This window comes from Poecilia formosa, unplaced genomic scaffold, assembly GCF_000485575.1.
Source record: "Poecilia formosa unplaced genomic scaffold, Poecilia_formosa-5.1.2 Scaffold127, whole genome shotgun sequence".
NCBI lineage: Eukaryota > Metazoa > Chordata > Actinopteri > Cyprinodontiformes > Poeciliidae > Poecilia > Poecilia formosa.
Window position 1 is genome coordinate 375,056 of NW_006800066.1, and position 27,251 is coordinate 402,306.

General features: G+C 41.0%; 1 protein-coding gene across 2 annotated transcripts in view; it reads right to left on the reverse strand.

Moving 5' to 3' along the window:
• Positions 1 to 27,251, reverse strand: part of rbms3 (RNA binding motif, single stranded interacting protein) — a 229,218-nt gene that overhangs the window by 38,073 nt on the left and 163,894 nt on the right. For both annotated transcript variants that reach the window (XM_016676090.1, XM_016676089.1), the window contains exon 7: positions 7,924 to 8,030. In XM_016676090.1, the coding sequence (XP_016531576.1) occupies positions 7,924 to 8,030 (107 nt within the window). The remainder of the gene's footprint in view (positions 1 to 7,923; positions 8,031 to 27,251) is intronic.

The window sequence follows — 27,251 nt, forward strand, 5'->3', positions numbered from 1 at the left end:
AAAGCCACATAACACACGACAAACCTTTGATACAGACCCCGTTTAGCTGCCAACCTTTCAGGCTGAAGCAGAAGCTGCCAATAGTTGCCAACGTCGCATAGATCATTTGCAGCTGCACATTTACTAAATCTAAGCCCCGATTCTTTATGCTAAAAATGAATTAAATCAAACGTGTATCAGCTCGTTTAAATTTGGAAAAAAACTGACAAGTGCCAAAGTTGAGGTGGGACTAAACTCAGTCAATAGGACAAACCGAATTAGTATCGAAGACACTCGTTTTCTTTTTCAATCACATACAATTATGCTTTTATGAATAGGAGGAAATGAAGACATGCCTTTTAGAGGGAAAAGGGAGACTGAGAAGGTGTGTGTGTGTGTGGGTGTGTGTGGCTAAGGGCATTTTAGAGTCCAGGAGAGGAACCTGTGCCGCAATCCTTCATCTGCATTCCTGAAGGCTCCCTCCCAGAGGAGAGCTAATCCGATTTCTTTTAACAGGAGGCTGCTGAGGATGGCAGATTTCATCAGAATACACACACACACACTTTTTTGGCTATCTTCTCCCTCACTTTGTGCTCTCTACTTCTCTTTCTTCAACATCTTGTTTTCTCCTTCCTTCTCTCTTCACCCCACAACCTCCTCATCTCCAAACCCCCCCTTCCTCTTCCTGTACATCTTTTCGCCCTTGTACTGACCGGCGGCTACCTGCACACACAGGTCAGGAAGCACCGGCTCAAAAGAGCAGAGGGATCAGCGAGCCTATGACCAAAACCCTGAGAATGAGCAAAAACATCGAACCTCCAGCAGATCCGATGACGTGCAATCAAGTGGCTTCGTGTGTCTGTCTGTGAAAACGTTTTAGCATATCCACTCAAAAGGAAAACTTGTTCGAAACGAATGCAGTAGCTGCTAATTTTAAAAGATTAGTTGCATCACTCTGTGAACATTTAAGTGTTAAACATCTTTTAAAGTTTGAATGCGTCGACATAATATTGTGTTAAAGTGTTCGTACCCGCTGGACATTTGACCATTTTTTAGGTCACTAACTTTAAGGCAGTTATCAGCATATTAGGTGACTGAATAAATATAATGGGTTATGGCAAAGTGGAAAAGATTTCCACTTCAGAATGTATACAGAAAATCCAGAAATTGTAGAATTAACTTTTATTCACACTGTAAAACCACAAACTCTTACCAAGTATTTTTTTTATCTAGTTTCTAGACATTTGAAGTAAGACAAACATGTAACTTATCAGAAAGGTATAGGAACTTGTTTTAAGTAAATAATTCCTCTATATTGATCAAATAGTGCTACTTCCACTGGCAGATTATTTTTAAACTATTACTTTCATTTATTAGTCTTCTAATTAGAAAAAAAACAAATAAAAAAAAAAGAAAACAGTGTCTCTGTGTAATTTAATCCAAAATAAAACCACTAGAAGTCTATTTTGCCAAAGCCAAGTAGAAAACGCATCAGAAAACAGAGAAACACTATTTGAGGTAGAAAACTAATATTGCACAACACTCTGAACACACAACCACTGGGGTGGTGCTGGCAGCATCATGATGTGGGGATATTTTTCTTCTTCCTCAGGGTCAGGGAAGCTTGTCCAAATTAAGTGGAGCTAAAAAACAGAGCAACTGTAGAAGAACATTTGGTAGAGGCGGCAAAAGATGAGTACAGATGACGGTTCTACTGCATAAGAACCCCGAGGTCAAAAGAATGGCTTAGGTCAAAGCAGACAATGTCCAGACCTACATTTGACCAAGAAATAATAATAATATGCAGCAATAGAAAGCACGATTGTTCTCAGATGCTCTTCGTTCAGTTTGACTGGGCGGATGGGTAAATGTGCACCTGAATGCGCACAGGTGGCAGAAACCCCCAACAACACTCTTGCAAGGCCCCGTTTGAAATGAAGAGACTGCGGACATGTTTTGTTGGTGAGCATGTCTTTACATGTGTGCTAATAGCAGCAGCAGACATGAGCAGCTGTTTGGCGATGCCGATATCTCCCCTCGGTGCTGTGCTTCCTTCCATGTGCTGATGACTTCCACAGCTCCTGACCAGCGATTCTGCAGGGCTACAAACTGATTGCTGATGCAGGCTGGTACGTCTGGAAAAAAAGGAAAAGAGGCAGCTACTCTGCCGGGGGTATCAGAAATGGATCCAAAACTGTGTAGAATAAAATAAAAATAATCAGAGCTCGGCCGCCACCGTGACCTTCAGAAAAGAAGCAGTTTGTTTTCAGTTTTCAAACCTCCTCTCTCTGTGTGTTCTGCAAATAAAATCGTTTTTGTTTGTTTTTTTAATGATCCTTCTACTCCCAAAAGAGTTTGAATTTTTTTTAAAAATATACTCAAGCTGGTAACTTATAAAATCTCTGTGTCCGAATAGGGAGTGGCATCATGCCTGCTTGTATTTTCCATTCAGAAACCAATTTGCTTTTTGTTCTTTTTCTGCCTGGTGGCCACACTCACACACACACACACACACACACACACACACACACACACACGGACATCTGTTAGGCTTTCACACAGAGAGAAAAGCCGGATGTTTTTTTTATTTTTTTTTATCTACATGCATTCCCCAAGAGTAGCTGCTTGAGAAGTGTGACTTTGAAAAGTTTTTTTCTTTTTTCTTTTTTTTTTGTAATAGTGTGTGTGTGTGTGTGTGTGTGTGTGTACGTGTGTGAGATGCAAGGAAGGAGTAAAAATGGGGGAAGGGACGGGGATGAGCACCTACAGAGCATGTGTGTGTGTTTTGAAGAAAAAAAAAATTGCAGTGACTAATATGTTTGTCAGCATGAGACAGCGAGAGACAGCACTTTCGAGGCTCCCACATTGGGTAGTTTACAAGAAAATCTGTCATATTTCTCAATCCTTGCCACCAGCCACCCTGCAGCACTCAACCCCTCGCAACTCCTGACTGATCATGCAATGTGTTCCCTCTCTGTTTCTCTGTCTCCGTCTCAGTGAGTCACTTGCTCTTTCTCTCTCCATATGTTGCTGTGGGGTCTGGGAAGACTTCAAACACAGGGAGGAAGACGCAGGGAGACAAAGTGAAAGTAAAAAAAAAAAAAAGAAAAGCGAAAGGTGTGCAGAAAGCACTTAAAGGCAGAATAAAAGGAAGAGTTAAGAAAAATGAAAAAAAAAGCCACGGGAAATTCTGTACAGGCAGACGAGGAGTAAGAGACTGATGGATGCTTTGGACTCTTTCTCCCCTTCATCTGTATGCGTGGTGAGAAATGTCTCCAGTTCTGATAAACAGACCGACATGTAATGCCCACCGTCCACCTGATCAACGACCGTAGGGTGAGTGACATTCTATTCATTATCCCATTCAAATGCGTTTGATTCAACTAGATCACATCTTCAGGTGAGCTGCCTTCAATAGTGACGAGGCAAGCCGGTACAAACCCGATGCAGATGTCAAAAATCTGCTTAACTCATCAAAAATACATAACATGAAACATGGAAGAGGTTTAATATGTAGCTAAATGTTTGCATGAGTCCACCAATTTAAACCTTTTAAATTTGCTCCTCGTCTCTGCGTGGGATAGTTGGGTTGGAGGAAAAAGGAGGATCAGATCAACACCGCGCATTCAGTGACCTTGAAATCTCTGTGGTCAGTAGTATAAACAACCCACTGATACGGCAAAACATTTCTGTCCTTCAACCAGGCGTCAATCACTGGCAGCACTTTCCAGTATCTTAGCATCGTGTCGAGAGGCTGGGAAATCCTCGCGTGACGTCCTTTGAGTCGGCCTTGGGGATCGCATCACAGAGGGTCGGTCGTAGTTGTCTCTCCCTCAGCAAAGGTGTTCGGGGCGGCAGGCCGAGCCCGATCTCATGCAGCCATCGACAAAAATGAAGGACATTTTGGTGAGCTCTCAGAACACATATATGTACAAAGTTTCTTTCTTGGCAGGAATTGAAAAGTTGACGGGGCTAAAAAAAAATACAAATGGCGGCTCTTTACATGATCATGTGAAAGCAGCTGATCAAGAAGTCCCACAGAAGGCACAATCTTATTTAACTTTGATAACTACTGACGGCTGAATGAGTGTTACAAAAAGCAATAGTTGACACAAATACACAAATATGGTAACCGTTTCTTTAGATTTCCAGTTAGCAGGAAAGACATAATCAAACTCTTCTTGGTGTTAATCTGAGTCTGTTGGAAAACCGGGTACTCAGTTTCAAAACGCAATATACCTGAAAGGAGAATAAACTAATTTGTTCATCTCTACTTATCTGGCTTTATCAACAGACATGTGCATTAAAAAGCTGTTTGCAAAAAGGTTTAAATGAACACATATATTAATAAATTCAAATATCAAAGCTTTTCCGAGAAGTTCAAAGCCCTTATTCCTGGAAGTTTGGATTTACTGTTAAGTACTTGCATTCAGGCCAAATCTACTGATCTTATTTCTACAATAAAATGGTTATGAGATGACAACAGAGAGACTTTATTATTCACACAAGAACAAAACTAAAGCTTGTTAAACTATGCCTGAAATAATACTAAGATCATACCAAATATGCATCACTCAGCACCAGCAATAACTCCATCGTTGGAGATCCAGTGAAAGCCTTTAATACAGATGTAAACACATTGGAGAAGTGTTGGGGATGTGGTTAGAGCTGACTGCCTTTGGAACAGGTCATGGCCACACACTTGGAACAAGGTGCAGGCAAATCTTCTCACTTTTGAAGGTCAACTGACCCACCTGAAGTGGCTTCTCCCTGTGAGATTCATTAACACGTCCTGCAGCATGGTGAGTGGGCACATATATTATTAGACTCTTGTGCTAAATAAGGTGAGTGGACATTTATTTGTGTAAAAAAAAAAATACAAAGGTCGTAAATTAGTTTGAGGACTTTTTTTTTGTATGATGTAGCGTTGAAACCACAAACCTTAACATAATTTATGAGTTTTAAGTTGTAGACCAGAACAAAGTAACTCATAATTGTGAAACAGAAGGAAAATGGTACAATACTTTGTAAGGCCTCCTTTTGCTGCAATTACAGATGTGTGTTTTTTTTTTTCCCCCATTAACCCCATGCTCAGTGAGATAGGATGTCTGTGAATATGAGTTAGTTTCAAGTACTGACTCATATTCCTGATTTACGTAGGCGTCTGCATTGACCAGGCTTTTCTAACACATAATTAAACTTTGATCAGAACCGTTTCACTGTAGGTCAGGCTATGTGTTTATGGTCGTGTTCTCCGTTTTATTTCTAAAAGGTCTTCTGCCATGTACCCTTTTTCTTTCCGCTTTGCAGTTATGAGCTGCAATGTGTTGAACTTTAAATCCTCAATAAAAGAAAACGTTTTATTTTGTGGTAGGAATGTAGAAAAATAGAAAAAAAAAAAAGCTAAAGAATACTTTTCCAAAACACTGTTCATTTGGCTCTAAAATAACACGAAGCAGGGATGTGGATCTGAAGTAACCGACCGGCATGAAAATATAAGCTTTCGGCAACAGATTTCGCTCCTGGCACTTGATCTTGAACTTTGACAATAAAAGCATTTTGTAAAAAGCAAAGTAACGTGAAACAATGCGAGTGGAGGCCATCATAGGGGAAGAGGAGATGGCTACCAGGAACAGGGAACATGAAAATATTTTGAACTGAGACACAAAATCCCTGCTCTGAGATTTTAAAACTTGAGGTTTAAATGGGTCTTCAGTGTACGTTTGAATTAAGCTTCAAGCTAGCTAGCTTATCATAATGTGCTTGAATGTTTTTTTTTTTTTTTTGTTCAGCTCAGCCTTTGGCTGAACTCAGATCTATGCACAAACTCTGGGTCTCTGTTATTTCTCCCCAGTCGTTCTTGTTTCCCCTCTGGTCTCTGTATGTTTATAGAATCTAGGTGAACATTATTTTTTATTTTTTGTCTTTGGATGAAACTTCCCATAGCTACGGTAAATTGCGTCAAAGCGCACCGTCCTGGACAAGCTCTACTTTAATCACAGTGCGCGTCCCACAGAAAGGTAACTTAAAGCAGAGCCTCTTTACACGATGAAAAGTTGAAATTCTTCTAAATAAACCGAGGAGTACGCTAAAGGTTTGCAGGGACGCTGTAGAGCTCCAACAACCAACAAAGAATTCTTTCTGTTGTTTCACATTTTTCTCTTAAAAAGAAAAAAAAGAGAAACGTTTTATATTTTCTCTTTGGAAACTTAAAAAAATGATTTATTTGACATCGTATTGGGTTGACCCGTACTTGGAACAGATAAAAAGTGCAATAAGTTTCCGAGGAAAACTGTAGATTTACACAAGCTGCTCCAGTGCTTTGAAATCATTTCTAAACTGCTGAGGTATGCAGAACCATTCATTTTAACAGTTGTAGTGAATGTCATGGTAATCAGATGTATCTGGCCTGTGCCGACTTCTGGGAGCATGCACAAACAGTCGACCTCAGATGAAAGATAACCGGCGAGGTTGTTCAGGAACCACCGAATTTCTGGCCTTCCATGAACTGGAAAAGTCTGGATCGCTTTTGATATTGCAACTGAACAAAAAATGATGTTAACACACAAGCATTCTGCTCTAAAATCAATCTGCAACTGCCCACATGCTCTCTGAAGAAATATTATAACAGAAGTACGACTGCAGGAGGAAATGTCATGCTTTCAAGCCAAAAAGCAGCGCTCCAGTTGTCATGCAAGAGAAGCATCATTAACTCCATTAATTTTAACTAAGATGAATGTCCAAATATTCAGCAGTATTTACACCAGAAGCTTGTTGATGGCTGCAAAAACGATGTAGTTTAGGTCTGACGTTCTAAGTGAAACGCAAGCAGCCGTGGGGATGTATGCATGCGTTTGACCCTGTGAGGATTAGAAAAATCCCATGATAAATTGAAGTCTCAACATACAGATGCTATCTTTAAAACCCATTAAAAGTTCTTGTGTGGAATTATTCTACCATAAAAATAAATAAATAAATAAAACACAGCCCATAATTAACTGGATGTGTTCGGTGCAGTTAATCATGTGATGAAGCACTGAGGGAGACGCGGAGCCCAATTTATAGTCCAACAACCAACAACAAATGCACACACAGAGACTGTTTTCTGAAGGACAAACATTTCATCTCTCTGGGTCTTCCCACGCTGCTGCTTCAGCATAACTGTCAGCCTCACTAAACGTGTGTGCCGGCTCTTACGCATGTGCTCGCATTCTTCCTCATCTGTATAGTCCAGTTTAAAGGCTCCCCAGCCTGTGTCCTCTCCGCGTCCTTTCCAGTATAGACGGTTGTTAGCCGTGACCTTGTATCCGCATGTCATCACGGTGAATCTGGTTTTGGGTTTCCTGCCATTCCGGTGTATGGAGGGAACGTGTGTTCAGTGAGGCATTTGGCTAGAGGTGCAATTTACACGACAGCTCGTGTGCATCCAGGATCAGTTCAACCTGCTGTTTATTTCTATTTTTCCCCTCATATCTTAAAATGGACGCAAATGGCAAATCATTTCTGTTCGCAAAAACACGAGATGTGACAGACAGACTTGTTTGGGTTTTTGGAAGGCCTGCATTTACAGCAGTAAATCTTAACATTTATTCTAACAATTATTGTCATATTTGAATGCAAATACTTTTGATTTACTTGTGAATGAAATGTGGTTCCTTGTAAAAGTCTTCATATGTCACCACCAACACGCCAAGAGTGCTTGGAAAAAAAATCCCACAAAGAAGTTTCAGTAATTCTGTCTGTGGTTACAGAGCACAGACAGCACTGAAGCCATTTGTGGACAACTACAGAGAAGATATAATGGATGTAACGATTCCGTTTCTTCACATTCACTCCTCCTAAGACTCGACTCTACGGACGTGGGAAAAGCTCAGGGTCACTCGGCATTTAGGATTTTCTCTCAGTGAGCGAGAGTAAAGTTTTGTACTGTCCCAAAAATCTCACCTCCCCTTCTCTGTGCCACGGTCTCCCATTCTGAGGATACTTGCTCTGGCTTTGGCGTTTCTTCTGCCCTCCGTCTGCAAATTTGCACAGCAAAGGCTCCGTGGGGGCTGCAGAGAAAGAAAAACGAAGGTCAAAGACATTTTAGAAGGGTGGCATCTTGTGACCCTGCAGAAAGGCAAAAACCCTTTTGAACCGCATCACCTTTTCTCTACTTCTGCCATGGCATTTCTTTTTCTGGCTCACTCCGTTCCTCTTTTCTGTGTCCTATGGAGCTGCTAGACAAATTCCCAGGTTGACAAGCTTGGCAGGCCCTCCCTGTCCTCGCTCCGGCTGGCAGCCCATGAAAGAGCATTGCAGGGTATTGTTGAAATAATAATCACAGTAATCGCGCTTGTAAATACCTCTTAGATGGTAATGGAAGACGGCTCTGTCAGCCAAAGCTTTTTTTTTTTTTCTAGAAGACGTCCTTGTTCTTGAAACATAATCGCTGCTAGCTTTACCATAACAGCAGTCTTCTCTTTTCTTTGAAATTTTATGTATTTTCCACTCAGTCTCAGGACCTCACTGCACTGCACTGTACTGATTAACTCAGCTTTTCTTTTTGCTAACCCTAGAGGCAGTCTCTGAAGTTTAAAAATTATGAGAAAAAAACAACTATTGTAATGTGAAATTCCTTCCAAGACAGCAGCTGTCTTTCACCAGCAGCAGGAAACCATGACAAAGCTCGAGTTAATTTATTGAAAACTACAAAAAAAAACTAAAAAAAAATTGTACTGTTGTCTCTCCATCACCAGCCTTTTGTGCACATAATTACCAGCAAAAGGTCAATGAAAATGATGACCTATGCTGCTTTAAAGTACCCTCTCAAAGGGCACTTTCTCACGCTCGTGCTGCAGGTGAGCACTGACAAAGGCAAAATTAGATTCAGGTAGATGAGATGGCATAAAAAAAAAACTCTGAAGAAAGACATTCTCAGGGAAAGAAAAAAAAGTTGGGAAGGAGATCGGGGAGCCTGAGAAACTAGCAGCTCTCTTGGCTGGGGACCAGACGGTCTCGACAGAGTCTGTCCCCCTATTTCAGTCTGTGTCAACAGAATCCCTTTAGAGGCCGAGAGCGGAGATGAGAGAAGGGACACGAGCCTGTGGTAGAAAGCCAACAGAAATGTATAGTTACTAAGACAGAAAAGATAAAACAAAATGAAGAGAAAAAAGATCGAGGAGATCCAAAAGAAAAAACTATGAGGAAGGGGAAAACGCTTCAGACATCTGAGTTTAAGTTGATAAAGCTGCAATGCACTACAATTCAAACAGAGTAAATTATTCAAAAGAAATTGACAGAAAACGTTTTTGTAACCATATTGCTTAATTTAGGACAGATGGATGAACATCATCAGATTTAGATTTATTTATCTCATGGCAAAAGTAACCGATGTCTATGTGCGGATAAACGTTCGAGCAGATTTTAGATGCATCCCAAGCTTTCAAATGTTAAAACAATTAATAGAGAGAGTAGAAATCTTTTCAAGTGGAATCAACACACCACATTGTTTAAAAAAAAACAAAAAAACATTTTAGATCAAAAACATGGCATTTCTTGATACCTGCATTTGTACAAACACTGCAGGGTAAATCACAAGGTGGAGAGTTAATGGTTACAAAGGCCGTACTATTATTCAGCATTTCACTTTTCACCTGTTGTACATTTTCACTTTGACAATACCAGTGAAAAACATTACATATACAGTAAACGACACTCCAGCATTGCCTTTAATCTACTTCATATTGTGTCCAGCAGGATGATGCACCAGGCCACAGACCTCAACATCAAACTGGCTTCTTGAACATGCAGTTCGTTCACAGACATCTGATCTCAATTCGACAGAACCTGGAATGGAACAACCACATTGTGGATGTGCAGCCAACAAATGTGGGTCGGCTACATGGCATGTCGATCTGAACCAAAATGTCTGAGGAACGTTTCTGACAACTTGTCAAATGCGTGCCACAAACAAACTATGTCATCTCTAAAGGCAACAGAAGATCCACCCTGGTTGTAGTGGGATGCATCGAATGATTTGTTTGATGCAACAGGATGCATCACAACACATTCTGTAGCTCTTCAATTGCTCCTCGTTTCTGTTTGGACACATAAAAAGTGCTTTTGATATTCCTACATACCAGGGAAGAGGAGAAATAGTGTGACTGCAGTTTTAGACGGAAAACAAGCTTGTCCAGACTCTAACCCACTGCTGCTCAGCACCTGGTGGCCTATAGGAGGAGCCTGACAACCTTCCTGTCATCGCATTCACATTATAGGCCGGGCAGCTCATAATGTGGCCGCATTGTGACGACGTAGGGAAAAGAAGGGGTCTGCCTGCAGGAGGTAATGCAACCTTTCATCAAGTCAAGCCAGTGAGAAAAAAATATGTTTGTCACTTTAATCTTTGCTTGCAGATGCTAAAGGTTGCTGGACCTCAGTAAAAGCACTGCATCATATGACTGCAGTAAAAGACGTTTTGTTCAGTAGAAAGCGATGCGGATGAAGGGAATGGAATTAAACGGCATGCGACTTTTACAGTTCAGTGCGAGATTTGAGCATCGAAACGCTTGCATGTCAGAACTGCACCTGCAGCTGGAGAGTACGTTTAATTATTTTTGGGGTTTCGTTGTAGCATTCAAGACAATAATTAAAAACTAACTATCCTTACCGATGTGTCAATGCAGCCCTCAGCCAGCCTATCAAGATTAAACTTTTCAGAGTCAGCTTGGGAGAATGTAGCAACAAAGGGAGAGTGTGAAGAGGCTTCAGGAAAAAAAAAAACAACAAAAGCTTTTCCAAACCTCTCCTCTGGCACTCTGGGAGCTAATTAGCTATTGGAGAAATTTAGAGAATCTGACACAGAGCAGGCTGACCTTCCCTGTGTGACTGCATTCCCAGTTCCCACAGAGGAATGGCCAATTTGTTTAAGACTGAAGCCCAAGATCAACAGCTTCACACCACCCCACCCACTCTGTGAACACACTCACCCCTCTGTTGCCCTGACACACACTTACACGCACATACGCTCTTTTTCTGCTCTTAAAGTCTCTCTGTACTGCAACTACACACACACACACACACGCACACACAGTAAGAGAAGTACACAAAAACTAGCACCACACAAGAAACAGAAAGTCATCGTTGGCAGAGGCAGGGCCACAATGCTGCTGATGTTGTGCCTTTGGCCCAAAACCTTCAAGTGGAACACATTTCACCTTATAAGTGGAAAAAAATAGAGGTGCAAGAGGGGGCTGCTTAAAAAACTGCTATGAGCCCTTTTTTTTTGTTTTTTTCCATTTAACGATCTTAAATCATTGGAGAAAGATGTGAAGTACTTTTGGTTGGAGGTTAACAACTGCTGCTAACAAGGTCCTCCATGGGAAGCCCTAATTGTTTTTCATGAGGGTTGCCTTAGGAACCTGTAAATAAATTAATGAGGAGTGAGCACAAACACGAACATTGGCATCTGGGTCATGGTGAACCCACTGCAACACTAACCACTATTCACGTGCACACAATGGCGGAGGGGTTCAAAGTGTCTTGTATAAGTATTTACATCCCCTTACTATTCTTTTTTTTTCAGATTTGTTACTGTTTTTTAACATCAGACACTGACTAAGCAAATACTGTCAAGCAAAGAGAGAAATATTGAAGAGCATTTTAAATGCCTACAGCTCTAAGTAGAACTGGAAGGAGCATGTAGCTCCTGATAAAATGTTATCAGGACTACTATTTGTCACACACTTCAAAATTATGACTTTTATTCCTACATAGAATATTGTTGCGTTTTAATTTCAAACTGGTTCTGGTCTTGATGTGGCAAAGGTGGCATATGTGTCCCACGAATGACAGTTGACATACCAAGTAGTGTGTCTGGAGGACTTTGCTCTCATTTAGCCGTTGTAATTATAACCAACTATGTTGCTAATAAATACGTAAAACCTTTTTTTATTCTTTATATCTAACAGTGGTTTTAATCTCTGAAGAATGTTTCAGAGGGGCTTTGAAGTTTGTCCCAAATTATTGTAAGGGACACAGAAAATATGTGGAGGAAGGTATGCTGATCACATGAGACCAAAAAAAGAAAAAAAACAAACAAAAAAAAAAAAACTTTTTGGCCAAGATACTACCGAAAATTAATCCTGCTCAACACCCTGAGCGCACCGTCCAATTAAGAGCTAATGGGAAGATGGATGAGGTGAAATACAGAGCAATCCTGGGAGAAAACCTGCAAGAGGATGCAAAAGACTCGAGACTGGGGAAGAGGTTCAACTTCCCACAGGAACCACGACCCTAAACAAACGGACAGAACTGCAGAGCTAAATCCAACTGAGAATCTGTGGCAAGATGTGAGAATGGATGCTAACAAATCCTATCCATCCAATTTGACTGAACCTGAGGTATTTTTGCAAAACTGTCAAGTCGTTTGATGTGCGCAGCTGCAACAGATCTACTCCAAAACACTTAACAGTTCTAATTGCATTAAAAAAAGAGCTTCGACAAAGCGATGGTTCAGAAAGGCCGACTACAAAGTCACCACATTTCAGATGATATCCCAACAAACTACCCTGTAGCCTGTGGTTCTAACAACAACACAGATGAAAAGGCTTGCAAGCCACAATAAGATGTTCTGAGATGCAGTGACTGTAGACTCGTGCATGTGGTTTTGAAGAGATAGGCTTTCTGCTTATCAAGGAACATTACCACACAGCACAACAAACCACAAAGTAAGCACCGATATACGTCTGCCAAACAATGAGATTATAATGAGAACTTAAATGAAATCTTATTTTAAGTTGCTCCTGTTTGCACAGGGTAAAGCTATAAGTATTGCTGTTACTGTCGGTTCCCGTTGGCCGGCATCTGGTCAAAATCAGTACTTTTCTCTTCGGCTCTGGCAGATAAAGAGGGAATATGCTCTGGATCATCTCACAAAGGCCAGCTGAATACCATTTTGATCCGTGAATGCAAATCAGCACATGCATTATAACGCATCACTTGAGGCGCCGTAAATTCACTCGCACGCTCTCAATAGGACTGTACATCTGTTTGGCCTGAATGGTGAAATCAATGCAGGAATGCCCCAGATTTACAGAGCGGCCGAATAAAAGGTTCTGCGCAAAGAAACGGCCAGCTTTTCAATCTCATGACAGCTACAAAGGAGGCCTCTCACAAGCATTTGGAGTCAAACTGGGCTGGGCTTGCTCCACTCCTCACGCGTCCAGAGCTAAAAAGGGCAAACAGAGAGAAGTGTTCAGTTGCTTCCCCCAAAATATAGCTCCAGTCTAAGAAGCTACAGAATAAAGAAGCTTTCAGTTTCTCTATCACTTTAGTTATAGAGTACTGTGGGTGTCTAGTTGGATGTGTGATGAGCTAAGTGTCTCTGAAAAGTCCTTGGATATCGCACTGTGTTTTGCTGCAAGGACATGTTGAGTGAGATCATGAAAAAGTAGGGAAGGAGACATTACTTTATTGGAATTCTGCTGCGCTCTGACGCTGCTTGAGGGGATCTCTAATTGGATCAACAACTGTCCGATTCCCATCAGCCGGATTGACCTGTTTGCCCAGACTGAGGAGAATTTATCTTGGGGGTAACAGAGAGAATAAGAGTGAGATGGAGGCTGAAAGAGAAAGACTAAAACAAAGTGCAGTGGGCAGTGTGGCACATCCACATAAATACAAGGAAATAAAAATAAAAAAAAACAGGGGTAATAGTAAGGATATGTCAGGTGAGGATTATGGAATCAAAACCACAGCAGTGCTGAATGTATGTCGACATTTTCCGAGTCAAACAAACAAGCTCAGTGTGGCTGCCAACGAGAAAGGCAGGAGGCAGCAGCTTTTCCTACAGGGAGGGCTTTGACGGATCCCAGTCGATAGCTCTCACAACTGCTACACTGGCTTCACATCCTTCAGCATGAAAATGAAGACAGTCTGCCAGCCGTTTTGCTGACAGGGACGGCACACATGGCTCAACGATACAGCCCAATAAATGGAGCCGGCACTGGCACAGAGCGACACGGATAGGGAGAGCGTGATAGACGGAAAGACAGATACGGTGTCATAGACGGACGGACAGAGACAGGAAGAGACATTGACAGAAATGGGCAGGAAAGGGTGTGGGGGTGGGAGGTGAAGCGAGAGATTCACAAGGGGTATAAGTGACAGGTAAAGTCCAGTTTTCCAATCTGTACTGTCAAGCTCATCTACATGAGCGTGACGACCAAAGGGAGAAGGATGTCAACAGCTCTTTGCTTGCATTTGTTACAGATGCTCCATGGCTATTGATCAGCTCCTGGCCAGACTTTTCTCACACTGGGTTCATGCAGGAGGCTGGATGGCTCAGGCCTGAGATTATATTATGGATTACTCAACGGAAAATGCAGGAAAGAGCCCTGGATGCGGGCGGCACAAGTCTGATCGATGAGCTATTGCACACTTAACAAGAGTAATGTTATGTAGGGAGTCTGTGGCATGCTAATCCATCTTTCACTCCCCCTTTATCACATCTATCTATCTATCTATCTATCTATCTATCTATCTATCTATCTATCTATCTATCTATCTATCTATCTATCCATCCATCTATCCATCTATCTATCCATCTATCCCACCTCTGCACAAACAAAAATGATGGATGACTTGAGCTCAATGTGTCTGGCTCTCAGCTCGTCCAAAACAGCAGACAGCCTAAATTAGCAGGAGGGTTTCTTCAGGGAACTGGAAGGCTTCAATATGCTTTCATGCAGACATAATAAGGGAAAAATCAATGACTTAATCTGACAGACAAAGGACTGTCTGTTTAAAAAAAAAAAAAAAAAGAGGACGTGTAATTATTTTAGCAGGGATATAATTGTACATTCAATTGCTGAGTCACGAGTTAATGTGCTCTTAAACAAAATTTAAATACTGTAACTGCAGTCTAGTGTCAAGCAGGCGGCGGCGAGTTTCCAACTGCCAGGCAACCCGTGGGATACCGGCTCTTAAATGAGATCTTCATTTTCAGCTAAATCAGCTAATTCCAGCGTTTCAGACTCGAACATTGCCATGGGGATTGGACAAATAACTAAAAACACCGGCGCAGGCAAAAGGGAGCGCAAGTAAGTGGAATTTCTTCTTCGCTGTGTTTGCCAACTCCAATAAATGGCTGACAATCCAGCATCTATATGTTAAAATAACATTTACACTAGCAGACAATCTTTACCGCACTCGCTCCAAATAGTTAGGCCTGAGTGTTGCTGGGTTCTGCAGACAGTGGCAGTCCTAAAGTGGCAGCCACAGATGTTTCTAATGATAAAGCCACAGATGCAGCAGCACACTGCCAACGTCTCCGTAGCTGCAGAGGGTCTCAGTATCACCGGGTGCTTTATGCAGCTGCCCAAGACGGCAATTACTGTACAAGTGGTTCCTCTGTGGTTGTTTGAAATTGAATGATGGTAAGAGCCTGAGAACAGTGTTCTGCAATAAGAGGCTTCCAAAAAGATCCTAAATAAGTAAATACCTTAAAGGGCGGAAAACAGTGAAGCCTGCATCTTATTTCAGCAATTAATAAGGAAAAAGGGAGCAAAAACCTTAAAGTTTCTCAAATTTAAATTGTATTCTTTAACACTAAGAATATGCACTATACCTGTTAACTGCAAAAAAGAAATATCTCACTAATTAGCTGTTGTTGCTTTTGATAATTCAGCTCTCTTGGCTGAAAAGACACAACTGAGTACACGATTTAAAATGTACCAAAACGATAACAGCCTGCCGAGCCATATGTGCTCCTCGCTAAATGTGTGTGACAGGTAATTGCAGTCCAACCGCATAAATTCTATGCTTGGGTTATGTTAATTTGCCATCCTCAAACAGCTTCAAGCTCATCAAAGAGATTAATATCTAAAAAGACACAGTAAGTGTTCCTGTCGAGACGCAGCTTGTTAAACTGGGCATACGACAACATGCAACACAAATCAGCTCGTTATTAATTTCGGAATAAAAAAAAAAAACCTGCAGTGAATTTTAGCATGGATGAATTACATTCGCAATACATTATCAATCAAAAAAGCAAGTCATTGGCTCTTGATGACCTCGTGGTGTTAAACTAGTTGTAGCCTGCGGTGCTATCCTTTCATGGCAAACGGTTCCGGCGGTGTCAGAGGGACTGGACAGTGGCTGTTGCTGGACCTTGCCTGTGGGGGTTGACTTGTGCTCCCACTGTGTGTGTGTCACTGCCTGTGTGGGCAGACAGCAAAGCTTGCTCTGTCCCTGTTAGCGCAGCATTATAGCACTGCCAACGCCTCCAGTGACCCATGAAACCTCCCATCTATAGAGATAAATCACGCAGGTCGACGCTTTGTAATTCAGCAAGGCGGCCCATCTAGCAAACCCAAAGCAAATGTTTCTCTGCAAATGTGATATGACAGTCACCAGAAGTCTGTGTGCAGCGGTTCGAGACTTGAATGCATTTTCAACTACGTGATCAAAACCAAGGTCAATTAAGGTGCACAAACTGTAATAATACATTTTATGCAGCCTACAACTAAAAGTCTTTATACTCTGGATCAGTATATATTGGTATCAGCAGATATTTCAATACAAATTACGCGACTGGACCGCGACACACCAAAAAACTTCTTATTTACTTGCTTAAAGAAAAATTGTTAAAACTTTTAGCTCTAGAAATGAATAAACACATTGAGAGAGAGTTGGATGTATACGTTTGTTTACAAGCGAGGCATGCAAGTCAGAACAGCAACGTAAAGCAAACAAAGGCTGAAGTGTTTGTTAACTAAATTTCCACCATAGGAGCTTCCAGTAACAATGTAATGGACAAGAAAGAAAATGAAATTACAGCACAATAAATGAATTATCAATAAAGGGCCCTCAATACAGTATCTGAAGGAGGATCGATACGCCAGAGCCGCAGCCGCAGTGCAAACCCCCGGCTGAGGGCAGGACCGTAACTGAGGGAGCAGCCGCATCGATAATGTCACTGAGCGTGATTGACGATCAATTCTGCTAGTGACGCTGATTTATGATCAATGTAAGCAAGGCACCCGACTAAAAGGGAGAAAGGTTTGGAGGTGGGTGGTGGGTGTTTGGGGGGTCTGAGGGTCCATATTGTCCCCTTTGCAGTAGCCAGTTGGGGATCAATGAAGGGTGTCATCATGGCTGATTGGGGATCAGCAGAGTTTGTGGCAGAGGAAAAGCAGCTATGTGTGAGAAGATGTGCTTGGCTGCATTCGGAGCAGCAGTGTCTGAGCCAAGCGGAGCTGCCGAGGCGGTAATTAAACATGTGCTGAAAGGAGCTTTCCACCGTTTGATAGGAGCTGCAGGTGCAGCTCTCTTTGCACTTTTGGAAAAAGACACAAAACTACACACCAAAATACGTTATGTACACTCAAACCCACTCAGACATGTACAGCTAAAGCCAATGCTGAGAGATCTGCAACGTTTTCAGATCGTGCCTGCAAAACTCCATTTGACATCTTATTTCTGTATTTTCTCTACATCTTGAGAAATGATTAGAGTTTGGGGCTATTGCTGCTAGCCCCAAAGAGAGCAATTTCTGAAGATGATGAAGACTTAAAAGTAGTTTTTCCATGTGCACATGTGGGTTTTCTCTCGACATTCCGGTTTCTTCCAGTAGTACAAAATAGAGGTGGGCAAAGTAATTACATTAGATCATATAGGATTAAAAAGTGTTGACGAGGTGCTGAATTTTTTTCATTGAAAGAGGTTTTAAGAGTTTTTCATGATGTTTTTCAAACATTGTTTTATGTTATAACATAAAAATAACATACAAAATTATTTGAAGAGTTAGAGAATGCAGATTTAGTGTCTTCTTTACACACAAGCATACATTTTTATGTATGCATTAACGGAAATATATACTGAACCCAAATTGTAGGAAAGTCCAAACCAAATCAGAGGTGACTGACACTGTGCAGTCCACTATTAAGGGCAGCTCTCGGTTTTAGAACTTGGTTCATTTGGACAGGAATGTGTCCAAATGAAACATTTCGTCTTCTGTTAATGTTCCTGTTTGTACAGTATTATTTTCCTGCTTTTGCTTTCGATAGTTTTGATAAATTGACTTCTTATTCTTGGGGATGAAACTGGTTCTAGCTTTAGTAGCTACTTTGGTAAAATTGTCTGAAGTTAGAATTCCAGTTTTAGAATGAAAGTACGATTCCAGTCATATTCAGTTTAAGGGCTGTTCAAGAACCAGTTTAAAGAATAACTGTTGCTTTGCCACAGGCACAGGGAGAGGGCATAGAATATAAAGAAACAATATTTTGTTCAGGGACCACTAAATATTACGTGTCGCTGATTTGCACTTTACAGCTGTGCGAGTAAGAGTCTGTCCTCTGTGCTTGTAGGATAAAATTAAGTGAAATGAAGAGGATTGTTCATGTTGTATAGCAAACACACAAAATCGCATATTTCACAAACATTCACCTACTTCCTCAAAGAACTTTTAAAATGTACTTGAAGGACCTTTAAGAAACCCCTCCCCCTCCTGTACCCAGACAGTGGCATCACTGAATCTTCTAAATGCAACGACAACGTTACAACCCAGAAGAAGAGGTATCTCCTAGGTAAATCACTTTGTTTTTGCTCATTTGGAAATTGATTGGAGCTTAATAAATAATCCACAGTTAATTTAAAAGAGTGAATGAAGACATGTTGGAAACTGACAGAGAAACAACTTCAGCAGGAAGAAAGTATTTTATCTACAGTGATAAACGGTTTACATTTTTCTCTCACAGAATTTTAAATATAGGTATAGGAAATAAGTGACAACTTTTCATATTGGCTGACTAGTATAATGTGACTCCATGTTTTTTGTACACAATATGGTCTATTGCCTTTACAGTTTATGCTTGGTTTAATGATAGCTGATGCATGTGCATGTAGGCGTTTATGGAAAAACTGTGCGTGGCCCACAAATACATTCTGAGTGAATGGCTGTTCAGTTTGAAGAGGCCACAGCTGCAAGTATATGAAATTAGAAGTTCCAAAATTGAGGCAGCGTTACAACATCTATGGAGGGTCCACATAAAACGATGTGGGACTAGGATATCAGGAAATATCAACCCAAAGTCACCATGCTGTGGAAACAGTTTCAGGATCTTGAAGAAAAAAAAAAACAGTCATAGTTAAGCCCAACGTCTCAGTCGCCTGGAGCTCCGTTTGAAAGAAATGTAACATCTGAACTTCAAACGATGTATCAGACATCCACAAGCCTAATAATTCATTCATTTCCTGGGTCTCAGCTTTGTTCTCGAGCAATCATGACAATAATCTTCTGCTGTCATTGGAAAAAAAAAAAAAAATCCTTGAAAATAAAGTAACTTCTATCCTCTTCACAAAATGTTCGTTGCTTTTTGTAAAAATACATAAATCCCACTTGATTTAGCAAGTGTTACTAAATATTCAAAATGTACAATGTATTTTGTTTTTAGAGTGAATGTCAGATGATTAAATGAATAAAAAATAGCCTCGTTGTGATATTTTATGCAGTGTGTGCTGCATCCTCTTTAATTGTGACATGTTTGTTATTACGAAAATTGGTTTTGGCTGATTAATGGGACGCAAACTGTTAAGAGTCCTATAAAGTTAAATAAGGACCGTACTTTACTTGTTTCCTGTCTCTCAGGACTAATGCTTTACTCCATGTATTCTGCTTCCACCCACTCCAACTCCCTAAAAACGCAACATGAAAAATGGAAGCAGTTTGAAGCAGATTCCTCTTTTTACGTGAAGAAAAAAAGATGCAGACCAAACAGCTCCAGCAGATATGCTCTTCGTCTCTCGAGATAGCAATCAGAGCAATAACCACGAAGAAAGGTTGACCTGTGCAGAACAACTTTGGGTAAGACCTTGCCTAAACATCTCAGACATGATGAAAGGCTTTGTTTTTTTTTTCTCAGTACGCATTAATGGGCTGCAATCAATGCAGGAGGGTTGTGTGTGTTTCCCTCACATGTCCTGACCGCTAGGGAGACACAGGGAGGCGATGTGGGAGGGGAAAGATATTGACAACATCAATATCACCAGGGGTTTTAAAAGCAGCAACCCTCTGCTGATGGCAAGTCCTTATTTAAAGCTGAGGCTGACTCTTGGTATTCTGCTAATGCAGCATCAAGGACAGACGTGCAGTTTGAATGAACCAGGTCATCAGAACGGACTCTGAGCAATTAGACACAAACAGCTATTGCTTCTCAGAAAAGAAGAAAGCATAGAACAATGTCAGGAATGTGGGGCAACAGCACCTCTGCAAAGGCGAGCGCACCGCCGTGCAGAGTCTCATCTGTCACCAGCAGCAATGAGCCCACTAGCCGCCATGATGTGCAGCCTAATTGGGGAGGCTGATGAGGTCTGATGAGGCCAGTACTTATTGAATTCCCCGGCCTCTTATTTAGATAATGCAGGAGAGGAACGGCCTCCCCTCATCTTTCCCACTCTCATCCATTCACTGTCCCAGCAGGAGGCAGCTGGCTAATCTGCTCTTGTTTATAATGGCTGTTCGAACTGAGAGGATTTGGACATGCTTTCCCTCTTGCTAGAATAAATCTAACACTTCCCACTGTTGATTTTACCTTATAATGTGTCTACTGGACGAGTTAGCCGGATTCCCAACACCCGTCTCGCACGCCAGAGTTTCTCTTATTCTGAGAAGACGGGTGGGTGGGGCGGTGGGTGGGGGGTGTCTGTAGTTCTTTTCTCCAGCTTTTCCTAAAGCGGTTACCAAACCTCAAATAGGGAGCTCTTCAGTAAGGTTTACAATGTGAATGAAAAAAAGAAGAGAAGGTGGAGGACAAAGTGTGTAAGGAAGAAGAGTAGATCATAGCAGGAAGTTTAGGAGCAGATGGCCAAATGGCAGGACAACAAACTCTGCAGACAGAAACTACGAAGTCACAGAGGGATGCCAAGAGCACCTCTCAGTATGGACAGGATATCAAACTGCATTATGGGTAATCAACACCCTGTGATGAGTCCATTTTTCTACTTCACTATGCCACAGAGTAGAATAATGATAATCATAGTAGGCTGGTCTACTATGAAAATACTAGATTTTCAAACTACATTTAAAAAAAAAAAAAAAAGTGAGATATTAGGTATTTGTTTTATTACCAAGCAACAATTCATTAAAAATAGAAAACAAACGGAAAGGCTGTGATTAAGCACATGGGGTAAAACTGTTTGTTTATAGGTATGAAAAGAAATTAATGGAAAAAGAAAATGTGCTGAAGGGACGAATTAACCTGGAGCTGCTTCCTGTATTTACAGTAATGTCTAGAAAAACAAAAGGCCGTTTCATAGAGGTCAGTTACTGTGGCCTTATAGATTAGGGAATATATTGACAAAGGGGGGCCATTATGACTGAAACATTTAAAAGCTTACGCTGGGAAGGTACAACCTGGAGTTCACCAGGGGCACAGCAAATCAATATTAGCTCGGCTTAGAAATCAGCTGTATAATCCTGGATCTCCAAGGCCATTTGCCTTGCTGTCTGAAATTGGATATACTCCGACAGCATCCTCTTCGCGTATCCCTCGCCGTGTGGAGCCTTGTGCTCGCAACTCAAATAAGACATCCTGGAGAATTGATTTGGATGCAACTGTGGCGAGATTGTGTCTTGGGCTGAAAAACAGCAATAACCGGCTCAAGATAATTCATAAATCTTCATGTTCATGTGTAAGAGGATAAAAAAATAAAAAAGGACTTGCCGAATGAGATAACCTTGTCGCAGTATTTTCTTCTGATTTTATGACGGCTGCTGAACGGGGATCGTTAATTCAAAACCTTTTCAAATGTTACTAAAGGCCACGTGTTGAAAAATAGTATAAACTGTATGGTGAAGGTATAATTCAGAGCCATTGGAGGAAAACAAATTTTGCAGTCCAATTTGTCCCTAAGCAATGATACATTTCATATTTTAAGACATCTTTGCTGACAAAGGGCTATATTAGAAACTAATAAAGCTTTTAGCATTTTTTTCCAATACATTGCCATCAATAGGTATGTGTTGCATTTTCAGAGATGGGACCGTTCTGATCATATATCTTTATCACACCTGGTACCGACATCGGTGTTGGATCCAGTTTTGGCCTGAGGCTCTCCATCCACCCTCGATCCAGACACCAGGGTTCTGTATTGCCGCAGATGACGTTTTGCCAATGTTTGCGCGCTTGGAAAATGTACAAAGAAATTCCATAAATTTTATATAAACAGATGTTGTGCCCTCCACCTCCTTCCACTCACAGCAGCAGTTCAGATTTAATAGCTCTGCAGCTGACAAGAATGCAAAAATGAGGATAAAAGAATCATCTTCAGATATATGTGTTTAAAATTAATGCTGTAAATATAAATATAAATGAAGATACGGGGGGGGAAAAAACCAGCTGCAGTATTACTGACGATGCCTGTGCAGTTAATTTATATTAATGAAACCACAATTAATCAGAATCTATTTGTGTAGGATGGGAATTAAATTCAGATGTATCAACTGAACTTGGACTTTATTTAGGGGCATCAAGGTGAAGGAAAGTGAGTACAAATGCACTTCACACTTTAAAATATTTAAAGTGAAACCACAAACAATTGTCCTTCTACTTTAAAATTGTGCATTGTTTTGTGTTGGACAATTACATAAAATGTGAATAAAAATAACCACAAGAGTTACTTCTATGACGTCAAAGTATGAACAATTTTAAGAGGTATTAATACTCTTGCAAGTTACTTCTTATTAGTCAGAATGATATCATTAAGTGCTAGCTGCTTTTGCTTTTAACTTTTTTTTTCTTTTACCTCATTCTTTGTACTTCTCATGGTAGAGATATGACAGAAAAAAACCTAAATGCGTATCTGAAGTAGCTGTACTCTAGCAACAACACTTACCGCTGTGTGACAAGCATGAGAAAGAAAGTTAGATTTGCAGGAAGGCTATAACTTTCGGCGCTTCTCCGTGTCCTGCCTGCGTTTTTAATGCTTTCCCACGGCTGTGTGCATTGTCAGAGTGACAGTTGTTGGACTCTCTGAGGCCTTTAAGCTCCCTGTTTTCCCTCTATTACTTGTGCCAGTAGGGGGACAAGCAGTTGCGGTGAGATGCGTTGCAGCGCTGCAGGGGTGGTCCCCAGACACCACAGATTCATACTTTCCACCTGACGCACAGGATGAAGAGAACAGAGAGCTGGCAATTACCAGACTCCTCTCCCTGTATATACTGCAAACCCAGCCAGCTCCGCTCCACTGTGCTCCACTATGAAGGCTGTCTCAGGGCCAGGCTCGAGGTAATGAAAGCAGCACTGTCCTAATGGGCTATTGATGTGTGTGCGCGTGCATGTGTGCGTATGAGTGGGAGACGAAAACAGGAGAAAGAAGAAAAGGAGACAATGCAAGAAATCTTTCTGATGGCAAATTGGTGTTCTTTAGCTCTGTTTTTACAGCAGCAAAGAGGGAGCATCCATGTCTGTTAGCTACTGTAAATCATTTATATAGGCTGAGTAAAAGTGGCAGAAATAAAATAAAAGTGTGATCCAATAGCAGTAATGCACCGTACTGCCAACAAATAAAAAGAGAGGCAGCCAGAGACACTGTGTCTGAGACATGAAGTCACTAGGAACCAGGTGTGTTTCCATCGTGCCGAAGCTCCACTTGAAAAGAAAATGACACAAATCGGCTCAGTTGACAAGCAGATGGTTAATTTGCACATACTTCACAGAACGGCACCTAATAAAAGTATCACTACCTCCAAATTTTCAATGTATTTCTGGGAATTTTATGTGATGAATGAAACACAAAACATATTCTTGAATTTTGATTTTTTTTCTTTTTTTTTTTTTTTTTTTAAGTGTGGCTTGCATCTGATTCAGTCCCTATTACTCACAGACCCCTAAATAAAATCCAGGACATCCAATTGCATTTAGATGTTATCTAAATAGTAGATAGACTCCACCTGTGTAATTAACGAGGAATATACCTGAAAATCTGGCATTACAGTGGGAAGACCCTTATAGAAGAGTTAGGTTACAAAACAATATCAAACAATTCGAACACTTCATGGCAGATTCTGTAATTCGTCATCACAAAATGGAAAAAAGAACAGCTCATGTACAAGCCTACTGCCATCCATCTAAACAGACAGTCTAGGAAAATGTAGCACTAACCAGAGAAGTTGCTTCAAGAGACCAAGAGCTCAGGTGAAAACTTAAACTCCACAAATCTGACCTTTATGGCAAGAAGAAAGCCATCGTTGAAAGAAAGAAATTAATAGTCCAGTTCCTGTTTGACATAAGAAAATACGGAGAGCAAGTGTCTACCTTAAACCAGAATTCACCTGTGTAGCTATTTATGTGGTAAAAAGTTAAGTGCATCTGATTGACCTAATGATTTAATTCATGTTTTCATAAATTATCTTGAGGCAACATTTGTTGTTGAGTGGAACGCCATAAATAAATACAATTAAAAACCAACACTAAGCCCGTACAGAAGAGGATTAGGGCCACTGGGGGAAAAAAATTAAAAACTGACTTTAATCTCAAAAGTAATAATTCTGACTTTAATGTCAGAATTCTGAGAAAAAAGTCAGAATTCTGACATTAAAGTCAGAATTATTATTTTTGAGATTAAAGTCAGAACTGTTTATTTTTTTTTCCCCCAGTGGCCCTAATCCTCTTCCGTACCTATGAGGCTGAATACCAATATACATTTTCACAGTTACATTTTTGACAACCACATTTTCTTTTCCTTCCACTTCACAGTGCATCTTTGTCTTGGTCCATTGCCTAAAAATCCCAATAAAACCCACTGAAGCGTGACAAAATGTAAACATGTTCTAGCAGATGCGATTACTTGTGCAGATTTCTCTTAATGAATCTTGCAACATCGCTGCTCGCACATTCTTTTGTGTCCGCTAACCTGCTGGCTGGCTCTCAGGTGGATGTGTGCTCCCAGAGGTCTGGTGACACAACAGAAATAACTCGGTTGACCACAGTGACCTCAGCTTGTTCTCACATAGCCTGCGTCCTGTTCTAATGGAGGCTCCGGCTCTATTTTGGGGGCATCAGCTAGATTTATCTCGCTGCCCTCTGTGTCCTGACTGGTGACAGTGACGTGGAAGGGTGTAACTGATGCCTGTTTTTTTTTTTTTTTTCTCTCTCCTCTCTGCTTCCCTGACGCAAATTCGCACACACGCACGCACGCACGCACGCACGCACGCACGCAAACACATACAGGATACAATAAGTCAATTCTAAGCAGTCAGACAACCTGGCTCCCACTCGCTTTCTCAGATAATTTTTCAAATCTATTCTAAATATATGCTAAAAATATACTCATATTAAAAATAGAAAGCCGTGCTGCACTTTGTTATAATCTAATCTGATAGTCTTATCTCTTATAAGAAAAGATGAGAAGAGAAAAAGAGCTCAGCAGTGAATCACAGAAAGCAACCCTGCTGAATTGCTTGCATACCGCAGAGACCTTGGAGCCTGATTATCCTCCTCAGCAAACTTAATCTTCATTCAGGGGGACGGGCAGGCTGTCCGGAGGGCTATGAGCTCAGTGACCTACAGTATCTGCTGAGAGGCTGCATATTATTCTTTGGATAAAAAATGCATTGCCTGGGGTCCAGCATTAGATTAAGTTGACTGATAGCTTAAAACTTCGAGTCTACGGATCTGGGAGTGTAGCATACACATTTTAAGGCCACTTTTCTAGAGGAGTTGTGCTTGTAAGAAGAAAAAAGAAAATAACGATACTTTTGCTTAGGTTCATAAATTTTGCCTTCACGGGTTCCCAAGATAAACTTCAACAACTTTAAGTTCCAATCACAAAGACATGGCTTCAAAATGAAACAATTTTTTCCTTGACCAGGATCCAAATAACCAGTGACCTTTGACCTTAAAAAAACCCCACACATGTATACTGGCCAAAGAATTACTGATTGGAGCATCTGCAGTTCAATGATAAACAGCTTCTTCATGTTTCAAAAAGGCTTATTGTGCAGTTCACATAGATGCTGAACTCTGAATGGAATCACATTGAAGGTTGTCATGGTTACTGAGTAAAGATACTTAAAGAGGAGAAAGACAAAATAATCATAAATACATTTCTATGAATGATATTTAAATTCCAGTAGTAAGCTAATAAGATTCCTCATTACAACTTTGCCTTGATATTTTAAGAGGGACATATTTTTTTGAGCTGTTTGGAACGACCTTGCACTTTGTAGTCAGATTCAGCTTTTTAAGGTTGAGGTCAGACACTGATGTTGGACATGAAGGCGTAGTTTGCAGTCCTCTTTCTAATTCTTCCCAAAGGTGTATTCTTTGTCTGAGGCATGAGTCACGAGAGTCCTCTATACAAAAACCATCATTTCATGTCCTTATGGGAAAAGCTGGAGCACAGTCAACGCCTCCGAGTCATTCCCACAAAGTTGAGAGCATACATATTTTCAAAATGTCTTCATATGCTACAGTGTTGACAGCTCCTTTCACTGGAACTTAGCGGCTGAGCCCAACTTCTGATTAACAGCCCCACACCATAATCCTTCCAGCCATGGAAACCCATTCCAATAAGCTCACTATACAACGTTCTAGAGCTAATCAGAAGGCCACACTAAGATTTGAAATCCGTGGCGATTGACAGAAAATTGGCAAACCTCTGCACACTACTGGACCCAGCATCTGCTGACTTTGCTCAGTGAGTTAACGTGGCCTATCACCCTATCACCTCATGGCTGAATTACTGTCATCCCCAATCACTTCCACTTCATTACATTACCACAAACAGTTGACTCTGGTATATTTAGCAGCAGAGAAAATTCACAACTGGATTTCTTGCACAGGCGGCATCCTGCCATGCTTCATAGAAGCCGTCTGTATGCCTAGGTACTTGGTCTTCTGCAACCGTTGCCATGGATGTGGTTGGAACAAAATAATTGGAGGGTCGATGCCCAATATTTTTAGCAATTATGCCACAGCCTACAAAACCCTGCATTCAAAGAGTACTTATTATATTGTACATTTTGATAACTGCAGTTGTGCTGCTCCAATCCATATAAATCCAGAAAAACACCAGAAGGCGAAGGACCACATTGGATGAAGCAAGCTAATGTTCAGTCTGGAATGATCCTTCCTGACTGAACTATCCCAAACAAACAAATCACAACCCACACATTCACACTCTTTAGGGTTTAACCTGTCTTTACAGTGCAAACCGAACTTTACATCTGCTACTTATAAACAATGACCAGAAGTGAAAATTTAAGATGGTTGGATCTTGACAAGTACTGA